Source organism: Phoenix dactylifera, chromosome 15 (assembly GCF_051530095.1).
Source record: "Phoenix dactylifera cultivar Ajwa chromosome 15, Ajwa_hap1_PhDact_Kaust_v1.1, whole genome shotgun sequence".
NCBI classification, from domain to species: domain Eukaryota; kingdom Viridiplantae; phylum Streptophyta; class Magnoliopsida; order Arecales; family Arecaceae; genus Phoenix; species Phoenix dactylifera.
Window position 1 is genome coordinate 23,839,488 of NC_143204.1, and position 12,821 is coordinate 23,852,308.

A 12,821-nucleotide genomic window follows, 5' to 3' on the forward strand; every position below is an offset into this window, starting at 1 on the left:
CTTGAAACTACAATATCATGTGTCACCCACCATCACGGGAAAACACTTCTTTCATGATTTTTTTTTTCTTTCTTTCTTGTGCAATAAATTTTGGAATAGATGATGCTTGCTCCACTTTTAGATGCAGCCTAAAATATATGACGTTCAAGTTTTTAGTTTTGGTCGTATCAGACATCCAAAATTACAATATAATACAATTTATACTGATATCAGGCACCAACCAATACAATATAATTGATAATTTTAGCTCATCATCTTGGTCAATACGAAACAAAACATTTCCATATGCCTGTTGTTTTGATATCAAAGTAATAGCATTGTGCCTCCCACTTTTCACCGGTACACAAATTGTTTCCCATATGATTCCTACATGTTTTACAGGTGGCATGCATGGAAAAAAAGCCTATATCAGCCATAAATATTGTATGCAAACTATTTGATGGACATGGAATTAATTAATGTCTAAACGTCATCATATGCTATCATGGTTGTTGCTGCCAAAATCCGAGCTCAACTACTGAGGTTGGATAAAGGAGATGAAGCAGTAAGATCGGCTTCAAGCTGGAGAATTTGGCTGGAGGAGCTCTTTTGGTATTCTGCATCAGATCTAAAACTAAAAAAAAGAAAGTCCGCTTGCTAGAGTTTAACCAGATTCTAGTAGAATAGGAAAAAATTTGAGAATCACAGTGTGCGAGAGTGTGAGAACTTAGAAAAGGACGAATTTAGAGGCCCCCCTATGGCCCTTATATATAATAGGGCCAATTAAGACGGAAGTAGGCCTTAACTGCTCGATAATAGTCCCCATGTTATGCATGTGACGAATTTTAACTGTGCTAATCATGTAGAAACTGCTGATCTATTTAGGATGAGCTATAACCTTCCGTCAATTGGTAGGATCATAATCGTGCCTTTAATGATAGCTAATTGCTTTAAATATGTTTGAATTAGAGATGCTTGGCTTTTTGCCGCTGATGGGCTAGCTCACTCTGATTAGCATGACGATTCAAGCTAGCACCTCGGTAAATATCGAGGTCAACAGTTTGGTTGGCTATTGTGGCTGCCTATTCTATTAGTTGCTAAGACCATTAGCTCAATTTATGCTGATGTCTTCACTTTAGCCTTGACTAATACATACCCTTTCAATGATGTCGACGTTTATGTAGTAATAATTTTAGATAAAATACTGATAAACTTAATTTTAAAACATAAGGACCATTTAAAATCTGGGTGGGTAAGCCTTCTATTTCCTTCAAAGAAAAAAGAAAAAGGAAGAAACACAAGAACCATTAACATAATTTTATCACTTGTCTCAATCAGAAACACAAGTCATTCCTCGTGCCAAAATAGAGTGATAGTTATTTAGATGCTATACTTGAGAATGTTCTCAGTTAAAAATGGATTTTTGCGTTAAAATTTTATTTGATTATCTATTCTGCAAAAAAAATTAAACTAATTTGTTTACAAATTTGGCATCTTGGATAATTTTATCCCCAACTCTAAAGACATGATGGTGGATAGTCTAAACAAATGGGTATTGGATACTCATGATATGAATATTGAACATCCAGCGGATTTGTACCTGACATTTAGTAAATATATCACCAATGGTGCAATATCGTCCAAGATCCATGAAAATGTATTTTTCTGCAAAAAAAAATAAAATAAAATCCAATCTTTTTCTAACAAAGTCAATATTCAAGTATATTTTTATGTAAAATTTACTAGTTAAAATTAAATCTCTTAATTATTTTTTATGATTCATCCTGGCACATTAGATAATTCAAATTAATGCAAAATCCAAGAACAATTAATCATGTGTGACAAAAATAGAACGCATGACAACATGAAGATGTGAAACAGGGTCCAAAAATATAATGACAGGAAAAGGATGGCCTCCATGAAAAATTTATTGGGCAGGACAAAGAACCAACATCCACCATCTGCTGTCCCTATTATTCAAACTTGCACCAAGGTACATCACAAATTAGTATTCTTAAGTTTAGAATTACTAATAGAACATACATGGTGTTGATATCTGAAATATCGAAGGAACGGATAGGCACTTCTTTCATTTTCCTTTTTTTCTGTTTTCCTTTTCTTCTCGTCATTACAGCTTAAAGCTAGTATGAAAGGTTAAAACCATAAAGAGAGAACAACAACAAAATAATCCAGGCCAAATCACATCTAGTTATGTTGAGTACCAACTCATTCAGGAACTCATTCTTTTGGGTACTCATTCCAGAACTTGTTTTGAATTGATTTTTCAAACTGCGATCTTCTCTCATTAGGCATTCTGAAAAAGCCAACCAATCTTTACGCAAAAACCAAACCTGATGTCTGTACCGTGTAGATGACCAAAAAAGTTACCGTTAGCACACAATGAGAGCAATAAATATACAAGGAAATCAAAGATATCAGAAAATGCAGTTCCCGAGTTCGCCATGCGACAAGAGAGGGAGAATATTGTTGCAGTCTGAAGTATGGAACTTCAGACTGGATACTAAAAAGCATGTTCAGAAGAGCATAGAACAGAAACCAACATGAAAGATAAACACATAATAACATAAAAGATATCTTGTGAAGCAGGAAAGTCATTTCGTGCACAGCACCGGTGAACTCACACCTTAAGAAATTTAGTGATCTTGGGATCGAACAGATCTCAAAAGCTCGCATGTTTTTTATTGGTTAATACTTATTTTTCGATATCGAATATAAAATTTTTAACAGTTTTCAGAAACTAGAGTGAAACGAGTAAAGATACGACCGAAACATTGATTCCTTCTCACAATTAAAATTTATGAGGCTCCCATCATGGGACCATAGATTGGAGATCTAAAACCTTCCATTGGAGGACATCTCATGGCATCTCAAGTGCCAGGAGAATCCAATGCCCTAAAGGTGCGGAGACAAGGACCAAGTCAGCAAGCAGACAAGGCCAGACCCAAAGACATGGGCCCAAAGCTCCATTCCCCTGCCGCTAGCTTCCCGTCCGATCACGCGCCGGAGCGCGGGTCCGTGACGTGCAGGCGCCGGACGAGGGGTCACGCGCGAAGAGCGAGCAATTAAAACGACTGGGGCGCCAACGGGCCCGAACGAAACTCCGCCCAAGCTTTATCACCTCGCGCCCATTCCATCCGCTTTCTTGGAATCGGTGCGTTGGTTGTGCAGTCCATTCCATTCTTCGAAGAAGCTTACCTTGGATTTGGGGCACATTAATTACTTTTACGAAGGAGTTTTAATGCACGGTGGACCCTTTTATTATTGTTTTGGATTCAGAGGGAGGGAAAGGAAAGCCCCAGTGAAAAAGAACGTGGCTGGGAGTGTACAAGGGCATTGGGAACCATACAAACAAGGTCATGAGAAACGGTTTTGATTGGTATGTCAAAGTCATCACTAAAAAAAACAAAAAAAGTAAGAATTTATACGGATGTATATTTAATTTTATAGCTATTGTGTACTAAATAGATCTTAAATATTTACAAAAAATTAAAAAATTTAAATAATATCTTTTGTTTTAATGTTAGATTTTAGATTGTAACAAAAGTTTATAATCTATGTAGATTGCTTATGGATCGGTCGTAATGGCTGTGATTAAATTTGAATAAATTTGAATTTTTAATTTAGTAAGAATAATAGAATTTAAATGAAGAAAATACATAAAAATCTGTATGGGTATATATTTAGTTTCATATGAATTATATATTATCGGATAGATATTAGATACTTATATAAAATAATCAAAAAAATTAACTAATATTTTTAACTAATTTTTTTGAAGTGAGATTTTAGGTTGGAATGGCTTTGAGATTTGCATGGCTTTCTGTTGCCTGTTGTTTCAAAGGCTGATAAATTATTCTATGCGCTACTCTACTCCCCTTTTTTTTTTCTTCCTTCGTTTCAATTCTTGGATGCAGCACCAGTCGAGGCTTGACCAAAATTAATCTTGAAAATGATGGAAGACTGTAGTTGAACGGTTTCTTTTTCCCATGGTGAGCAATGATGTACTGTTCCCAAGAAAGAAAAGGCTGTAAAAGGTGAGAGCACCTTTGCGTGATAGCTGTTGACTAAGAATTAAAATGTCTGCTTGGGAAACATATCGCGAGAACCTCAGTGTCCAATTCAAAGACCGGCCTTAATTCAGGCTTAAGATCCGCTTACGCAATGCTTGGAGGTGAACAAATGGCTCAAATAATATGAACAGCACAATTACTCTGTTTTTCCTTTTTATTTTGGGCAGGGGTCCAATAAACTAGAAACAAGCCGTATTACACCCGGGCGTGCTATGTCCATATTCACTCATGAATTTTCGCTCATACATAGAGCCTAGAGCATTATAATCTTGACTAGCAATTAGCATTTAAAATTATTCTTTTTATGGCTCTCATTCATGGCCCCAACAATTATCTTTTAAAATTGTTCTTTATATGCCTCTATTTCATGCCCATTTGATTTTCTTTTCCCTCGCATGATGATTAAATTACATATGCTGATATGTGTTGAGTATATTGAGCATAGAATTTTTTCATCATAATGATTAAATTATGAATCATCATAAAAGTAACACAAAAGCAAGAATTGCGTGTCAAAGTTTTCAAAGCATGGCATTATATCTTGCAAAATGCCAAAAAAAATTTTGAGTGTATTAGAGAGGTGAATTATTATGTGTTCAATTATTCATAAAAACAGATATCTATTTAGAGAAGCAACTTTTATGCAACTCAAGCTTCAAGTAATAGAATCTAAATATTTGATGGCGGTCATATACTTACATCCGACATTATAGGATAGAATTAACCTTTTAGAAGCAAAATTTAACGAAAAAATAACCACGGAATCAACTTCATCAGGCTCTTGCACTTAACATGGCACAACTTCATTCTATGCAACATCAACATGATTGTGAAAAAATAGATCATAAGATTCTCCCATGTGATACTAAAATAGAAAGGCTAGCATGCCTTCTTTTGGTTAAAATTCATTATAATTTTAATTGAAATTGTAAATCTAACATAAAATTATATTTAAGTAATCTATTCTTTGCAATCAAACTCAAAATAAAACACTAGCGATTGGCAAAAGATAATTAGAGGTATTTTTATGCATTACACTTGAGTCTTTTTTTTTTTTTTTTGATTGAAGTAGGTATTACACTTGAGTCGTAGGTAGAATTGTTACAGTTTTTTTAATTCCATTTTACTCGTACGTGCAAGTTATTGCAGTAATTCCGCATCATATACATTATTGTACCAAAAAAATTACAAAATAAAAAAAAAAAAATCGTGTTTTAAAATGTCTTCAATCCCCTTCACGCATTTCATCAGATACGCATGTTTTCGTCTTACGCTCAGCTGCCAGGTCAGATCCACCTTCCAATGATAAATACCATCATCTCTACCACACCCAAACTCGAACCCACCCTCCATACACCGAAGCATCGAATCCTCATACACCCTCAACCCCACGGCGAGGCAAGCTCTCTCCATCAGCCCCAGCTTCCTTTCTCCCTGCTCCTCAAAAGCTAAAGCCTCAAGTTATATTAAAGAAACCCAAAAGCAAAAGCGAAAAATAACGCCGTATCACTCCCCTCCAGTCCCTTCAAATCAAAGCGGCCATCGCAACAAGTATCAGCTTCTGAGGGAAAGAGTTCGAGGGAAACAGAGAAAGAGAAGAATGAGATCAATGCTGTCCCATATCCCTCTCCTTGTCCTTCTACTCTTTGGCCAAATCTCTCTTCTGCCCGGCCTGCCCGTGCTGGCCGACCACTACCCGGCCGCCGTCCAGCCCTCCCTCCTCTTCCCCACGTCCTCGCCACCCGCCACCATCCCGGCGTTCCCCGAGCAGTCCGACGTCGCCAGCGCCGCCTGCCCTCTCGACCTCCCCGACGACCTCCTCCCCGCCGTCTCCGCCGCCTGCTCCACATCCTCCGCCGGCCGCCTCCCCTCCCGATCCCGCTGCTGCCCGGCCCTTGCAGCCTGGCTCTACGCCGGCTACTCCGCCACCGCCCTCGCAGCCCGCCCAATGCCCGCGCCTCCCACCCTCGACCTGCCCGTCCTGCCCGACGACTCCGAGGCCTGCGTCGGCGGCGTCGAGCGCGCCCTCCGCGACCGCGGCGTCCGCCTCCCCCGTGTCAACGGCACGTGCGACGCGGCGTTCTGCTGCTGCGGCATCCGCCTCCGGAGGCTGACGTGCGCCGGGGGAGCGTTCGCGGCGTCCGGCGCGGAGGGGCGCTGGATCCCGCTGGGGGACGCAGGGCGCCGCCTGGAGCGCGACTGTAGCCGGCCCGGCCTCGCCGGTTGTTCCCGCTGCCTCCGGACCCTCGACCAGGTGAGTCTAACTCGTTCTTCTTCTCGTCCTCCCTTTCCTTAACTCGGTACGGTTCCGTTAAGTGTTGCCTGTCCGTAAAAATAGAATGACGTTCCATTAAGATCCGCGTGGCGTGAGTGACGGTTGGCGGATGGTGCACTTCGGTTGGCGATAATGCCGTTGGCCGTTTGGCTTTTGTGCATACGTGACGGCGGTAGTAACGGGAACACGAAGCTGTCGGGTCCTTTTATCCGTGCACCTGGTTGTCTCTGTAACACGCTTAATGACTCGGTCGGCTCGGTGCCATTTTGTTGTGTCCGTTCGACTAGAAGGTTACCTGGTGTTTTGTGCTGCCGGACCACGTTAGAGGAGCACGCGTGAAGCTGCGCCGCTGCATCACTAGTCGTGCGAGGAATTGAGTTGATGAGTAATGAGTACTTCGCTCAGTGGCTTAGGATCTGCTCACTCTTGTCACCGAAGTAGCTTATTCTCACTTCATTCTACAATTATCCACAGTCAAATAACCAATTTTTTTTTAAAAAAAGAAAAGTCATAAAATTTAAGAAAATAATTCATTCTTTTTCTCTCCTCTCTCTTCTTCTTCTTCTTCTTCTGAAATTTGTCGTCACTTATAAGTTTGTATTGATTTTTTTTTAAAAAAATGGATACAATACAAGTCTGGATTGGTATAGGGCGCCATTAATTTTCCTCTTTTAATTATCAATCATGCAATAACCTTGTGGTGGGTTTACAGATGAAGGGTAAAGAGGTGGGCGGCGGTAACCTGACCAAAGCGAGCAAGGGAGAGGACGTGACTCGTGACCGGGAGTGCCAGCTCATGGGGCTGACCTGGCTCTTGTCCAAGAACCGGACCCACTACCTCAACGCCGTCACCTCCGTCCTCCGCGCCCTCATGGCCGCCGACGCCGCCGGCGCGACCGCGGACCACTCCTCCTGCTCCCTCCCCCACGACTCCATGCCCCTCGCCGTTGACTCCGCGCAGATCGACGGCAGGGCTGCCTCCTGCGCCATCCTCCGGTCACCGTTAACGTCAAACCCCCTACTTCTCCTCGTTCCCTTGCTCCTCTCATCTTTCTTCTAATCCTAATTTTGTACCTCCAAAAAGGAAAAACAAAAAGAAACAAAGACTCGTCCAGTGTAATTGTATGTAATTTACTCTGTTGTAGGTCTTTTAAGGTCTCTTTCTTTCGGTCGCTAGTTATCATGGTTTCCTGTGCCAAGAATCTTTGCATGGTGACTGGGGCCAGCTAACGTGGGATGTGGGCTCATGGTTCCGTGGACTTGGTGCAGTTTGCATGGAGGAAGGACTCCCACTTCTAGTGCCTGCTGCTGCTGCTACAGGGGGCATTGCCGTTTTATGTGATGTGGCAGTATCCTGAGACTGGATCCCATGAGATGTCCTGGTCCAACTCGACGATCTAAGCTGGTATGAGTTGGTTTTGCGATCGCACTTCGCACGTCACATACGTACCTACTTGTAGTGCATGCCATGTCAGCTGTGGAGTAGTCCGAACTTGTTTCCACGAGAGCCCGTGACGTTCGTATAAACGATCGATGATGCGTTCGTTGCGGTGAAATCGGTCATTTTGTGATTGCATATTAATCGGCATGATTAATATGTAACACACCCTCTCCTTCTAATCAAAAACAAAAAAGTTGCTTAAAATTTGGGACCTTCATTGAATGACCATAATATTGTTCGATTTGCTTGGAAATAATGTTTGTTTATGGTGAATTAATTATGACTTAGGATTGTGTTATTATTATAAAGTTTGATCTCTCAGATTCTTTGTTTTAGTTAATCCATGTTCAAGAAGGCTTCATGAGAAACTGGCCAGCCCATTGGTGGTGTTTGAGGCCCACTCGTCCATCCAATGTCCCAGGTCCCACCACGAACAGCATTGCGAGGCGCACTGGTGCATCCAACTACCCTGTCATGCTCATTGAATATAGATGACGCATTAGGAGGGATTTCTGCTATTTGATGGACTGTTTCTTCCACCACCAGAGTAATTGGCCAACATAGTAGTTGGCTTACTCCTCAGATGCGTCTTTGAATGTAACCATTCATCCCTCAATTAAGATTTCGATAGCTCCGCCGAGCGCCATTACTTCTTGTTGAGTTTTTCTCCAATCCCTTCAAAGCCAACTCGAGCTCATTATTGTGTCCTCTAACATCTGTTGTATAAATTGCTTGAAACAAAGGAATAGATCGAACCTTGGTTAAAATATATTTCAAATAAGCTAGCTAATGATACTTACTAAATATTATTTTCGGAAAAAATGGAAGCGAAAAAATATAGCTGCAACTTGATAATTGCGCAAAATAAGAGAGAATATAGAGGACTCGCCTTTGGAACTTGATTTTTTAAGCAAGAGACAATGATTTTGTAGTTCTTTAAATACCTTATGCTCGCAACTATGTTCATTTGCTTTATTAATCTCCATATTTCATATTTATTAAGGTCCATCCTTAGACTAATTACCATTTTATTCTCCCTTATTTTTAATGGCCATTTTATGTCTAGCCCCTAGTCCCGAACACATCTATAGCTCTGTCTAAAATTGATAGAACTGTACATGCATGGATTAATTTAGATGCAACTGTGTGCAATATCAAACATAAACTGCTCACAATGTTAGTACTAAATCCAAAAAAGACACAAGTAAAAGGAAAGACCGGGTGCTTGATCGCAAAGAGCCGAAACCCCCCCACGAGACAGTTGTTTGGTTGAGACACATGAATTGCACTCCTTTAACTTTTGCTTTTGAGTTCTCGTCATTTTTTGCTCTTGCTTCCAAAATATCTTTTGGCGCCTCTAGCCATAAAATCTGAGGATGTGCAAGGTTTGATATTTTCCAGGGGGTATACCATGTGGAGTAGCCTACACTTATCACTGCTGAGTGTTAGATCCATTCACCACTAATTAGCTTACTATTCCATATTGGATTTACCAATGTTGAACAATAATTATACCTTTTATAAGCAAACTAGCTCTCAAACTTGCCTTCAATAAGTCAGTAAGTGGTGCGGAGTTGAGAGCTGCATAGGAGGGCATTATTTTTAGCAGATTGGTTTTAGGGACGAATTGTATTCATCTTGAAGGTGACGCAGCCCTAGTGATCGGCTGGATTCAGAAGCATGTTGATAGGCACAAGCGTCTGGACATGCATCTGCTCTTGTGAAATATATGTGAGAGGGCTAGTAGATTTTCGGACTACTCATATTTATCGGGAGATGAACAGTGCTGATTGGGTTGTCTTTTATGCGACATCCCACTCAGGAGAATTTCGCTGCAACAGTCCGGAGTGTGCTCCCCACTCCTTCGTCGGATATATATTTTTAACTCTTTTGGATGTACTCATGCGCATATAGTATGAGTTCCGCTGTATCAAAAAGGAGGAGGAGGAGGAGGGAAGATAAAGTGAAACCTCTTGCTGACAATTTTAAGGAAGTCAAATAAGTTTTTGGTTAAAAAAAAAATAAAACTGTTACCATGCGGTGACCATATCCAATGTGCGGGTGTGAATGCACTCCATGCAAATCCGGCAACCTGATATCATGTTATGCAGGACCTGTTCCATTATTTATTTATTTAATATACCTTAAATCCATCCCCTCCATTTTGCTTCCACGTGGTCCGCGCTGCGCGCTCCCCCGTCCTCGCTGTCCCTGAGCATGCACGAAAATAACCCTCTCCTTTTAACAAATTATTACCACGTCCCCGATTTTTTTTTTTTTTCTTTGCTGTTATAAAAGGGCCCCTCCCTCCCACCACCCTTAGCATCCCACCTCTCTCTCTCTCTCTCTCTCTCTCTCTCTCTCAATAAACTAGCAAGTAGCCATGGCTAGCTATGTGGATCCCCTTGTGGTAGGGAGGGTGATAGGCGATGTGGTGGACCTCTTTGTTCCCACCATGAGCATGTCTGTGAGCTACGGATCGAAGCATGTCAACAACGGCTGTGACGTGAAGCCGTCCATGGCTATCAACCCTCCGACTGCCCAAATCGCAGGCCAACGAGCCGATCTCTATACTCTGGTTAGGATGGTTCTCTATATTCCCCTAGTTGTTTCAGCATGCATTATTTGGTCTCACGCTATGGTGACATCAGTTCTTCTTCTTCGTTCCTCATATATGTTTTAGGTGATGACTGATCCGGATGCACCCAGTCCTAGTGACCCCACCATGAGGGAGTGGCTCCACTGGTAGGCACCAATTTAAGCGCATGATTTCTTTTGCTCTAGTCTTTTCTTTTCCTTTTTTTCTTGTGTAAGGGTTTCTTCTTCTTGTTCAGTTTCTTCCTTTTATTACCATCTATTCTTTTCTCATTGTTTGCTTGCTTTTTGTTGTGGATTTAGGGTGGTGGTTAATATACCAGGTGGAACGGATATCTCCCGAGGTGAGAAGCAAGCACTAGGAGAGTTAGAATGTGTTATTTTTATGAAAAGGTTCATGTGTTTGGTTGTCTTAGTGTTCCAGGTAACGGAGACTTTCGATAATTAAAAAAAAAATTATAGGGAAGGAAAAGGCAACGAAAACTTATTTTTTATTCAAATGTATATTTAATATTTTTTTATGCGGTGTTTATTCAAATTATATTTTTATTCAAAATAAAGATTTTTATGCAAAGAATGCATCTATATACACTGTTGAGTCTATAATGGGACTAAGTGCAGAAAAATATGTGGTAATGGGACCGTAGGAGGGGACACACACAGACCACCGCATGAACGGTTCATGAAATGAGCTCAGAGCCCTCTTGATTCCCCAAAATGTCCTCCAAAAGTCAACCGCCTCAAGCCGCACACCCAACCCTTCTGTTCCCAGCCGGCACTCAACACCACATCTGTGACACGTGTCACGCACGACGACATTTGGCTGTGCCACCTCATGACACGTGTCCATCCGGATTCTTTCTTCCCCCCCTCTAATCTTATAATTTTGCTGTCTTCTTCTTCTTCTTCCTCTTCTGATGGTGGTGCTGGTGGTGGCGGCGGCGGCAGGGGAGGAGGCGGTGGCGTACATGGGACCACGGCCGCCGTTGGGGATCCACCGCTATGTTCTGGTGCTGTTCCAGCAGAAGTCACGGTTCTCGATGGGGGCGGGGGTGTCTCTGCCGGCGTCTCGTGCCAACTTCAACACCCGCGCCTTCGCCGCCCGGCATGACCTTGGCCTCCCCGTCGCTGCGGTCTACTTCAATGCACAGAAGGAGCCTGCCAACCGCCGCCGATGAATGCCCCCTCCAATATTTCATCCATCTTGCCATGCATTCTCATCACAATATTACGTACTCTGTGCTTTAATCTTTGGTGCTCTCTCTCTTAGTTTGTGGAACTCCCTTCATTAAATTAAGACCTCTATATGCTTTCATGTTGAGGATATGGTGTTGGTGACTGTCAATATAAACTATTTTTATGTTGAATGTGGAATGATGCTATAGACTATACTTTTTGATTATTATGGTGCATTTCATGTTAATTTGCTGGAGGAAAGCAAAGGAAGATTCTAGCCTTGGGATAGAAGCAAGGTTTTGGGGTTGGTGGGGCGGGGTCTTGGAGTAAATGATGGCCTTTCTCAAGTGGTGCAAGCAATGGGGTTAGCTTCATGGGTCGCTGGGGATTTTTCCTTTCCGAGCTCTCTTAGAATATATCCGATGACATCCAAAAAGAGGTCAAGCCTTTTTGGTATGCAGCTCGAGTCAGACAGAACGGAAATAAAGGTGATGCGGTTTTAAAAGATGAGAAGAATAAAATAAGTAGATTGCCTTTTGTTGGATTCTTAATATGTTTTTATGATGATTGTGTTGGTAGAAATTTATGGTGAATCATTTGGGAAGGCGTATTTGTTAAGAAATAAGAGAGAATGTTGCGCTGTGGGGCAGCTGATGCGCTCTAAGTCTTTGCTTTGGGCGTTGGCCAATCGAAGAGCGGCTACTTGTCCCATGGGGCCTCATTCTCATGAATTACTCAGCTCTAACGTCAAACAAAAAGTCAAAGTGATATTAATTATTGGGTAACTCTTAAGGGCCCAATCATGGCACCCCAAAAATAAAATTAAACAAAATAAAAGGAGATAACTTGCTAAACAATTGCCTTATTGTGTGCTCCGTGTTGTGGTCGGAAGCATCAATGTGTCGACATGACACGTGGTACTTGAGTTTTTTTTTTTTGGGAAGTAACGAGGACGAGCCTTATAGAATTATTCATTAATTCGTTTCCTTGATTTGTTGCAAATTCGTACAATTTTGCTTCACAGTCTATGGGTACTGACTTTAAATGCTAGGAAATGGGCTTCCACCTCTATTAGGAGTTATTCAAAAAACTGAATTAGGAAATGAATGTGAAGCCAGTTTTGTAAAACATCTAATCCAAGTTTTCAAAAAGAGCATAAATGTTATATCCTATCCATCATCTCATTCTGTCAAATTTTTTTACATAAAATAAGAATTTATCCTTTTTCATGTAAATTCATCATTAGATCATCCACCGGTCACTA

The 12,821-nt window shown here is 41.4% G+C and overlaps 2 protein-coding genes across 2 annotated transcripts; both read left to right on the top strand.

Moving 5' to 3' along the window:
* The first annotated feature begins 5,278 nt into the window (after window positions 1-5,278).
* On the top strand, window positions 5,279-7,521 carry LOC103705830 (putative GPI-anchored protein At4g28100). Its single transcript, XM_008789705.5, has 2 exons — window positions 5,279-6,324; window positions 7,058-7,521. The coding sequence occupies exons 1-2, from the start codon at window positions 5,671-5,673 to the stop codon at window positions 7,403-7,405; spliced, it is 1,002 nt and encodes a 333-aa protein (XP_008787927.3). The 5' UTR covers window positions 5,279-5,670; the 3' UTR covers window positions 7,406-7,521.
* Window positions 7,522-10,113: 2,592 nt separating this feature from the next.
* On the top strand, window positions 10,114-11,748 carry LOC103705831 (protein MOTHER of FT and TFL1 homolog 1-like). The gene is made up of 4 exons (XM_008789706.4): window positions 10,114-10,364; window positions 10,470-10,531; window positions 10,685-10,725; window positions 11,330-11,748. Exons 1-4 carry the CDS (start codon window positions 10,170-10,172, stop codon window positions 11,557-11,559), a joined length of 528 nt encoding a protein of 175 aa, XP_008787928.1. The 5' UTR covers window positions 10,114-10,169; the 3' UTR covers window positions 11,560-11,748.
* The last annotated feature ends 1,073 nt before the right edge of the window (window positions 11,749-12,821 follow it).

Coding starts and splice junctions, on each gene's coding strand:
- LOC103705831 (XM_008789706.4), top strand. CDS start 10,170: ATGGCTAGCTATGTGGATCCCCTTGTGGTAGGGAGGGTGATAGGCGAT. Junction 10,365..10,469: donor GAGCCGATCTCTATACTCTG/GTTAGGATGGTT, acceptor TATATGTTTTAG/GTGATGACTGATCCGGATGC. Junction 10,532..10,684: donor ATGAGGGAGTGGCTCCACTG/GTAGGCACCAAT, acceptor TTGTGGATTTAG/GGTGGTGGTTAATATACCAG.
- LOC103705830 (XM_008789705.5), top strand. CDS start 5,671: ATGAGATCAATGCTGTCCCATATCCCTCTCCTTGTCCTTCTACTCTTT. Junction 6,325..7,057: donor GCCTCCGGACCCTCGACCAG/GTGAGTCTAACT, acceptor GTGGGTTTACAG/ATGAAGGGTAAAGAGGTGGG.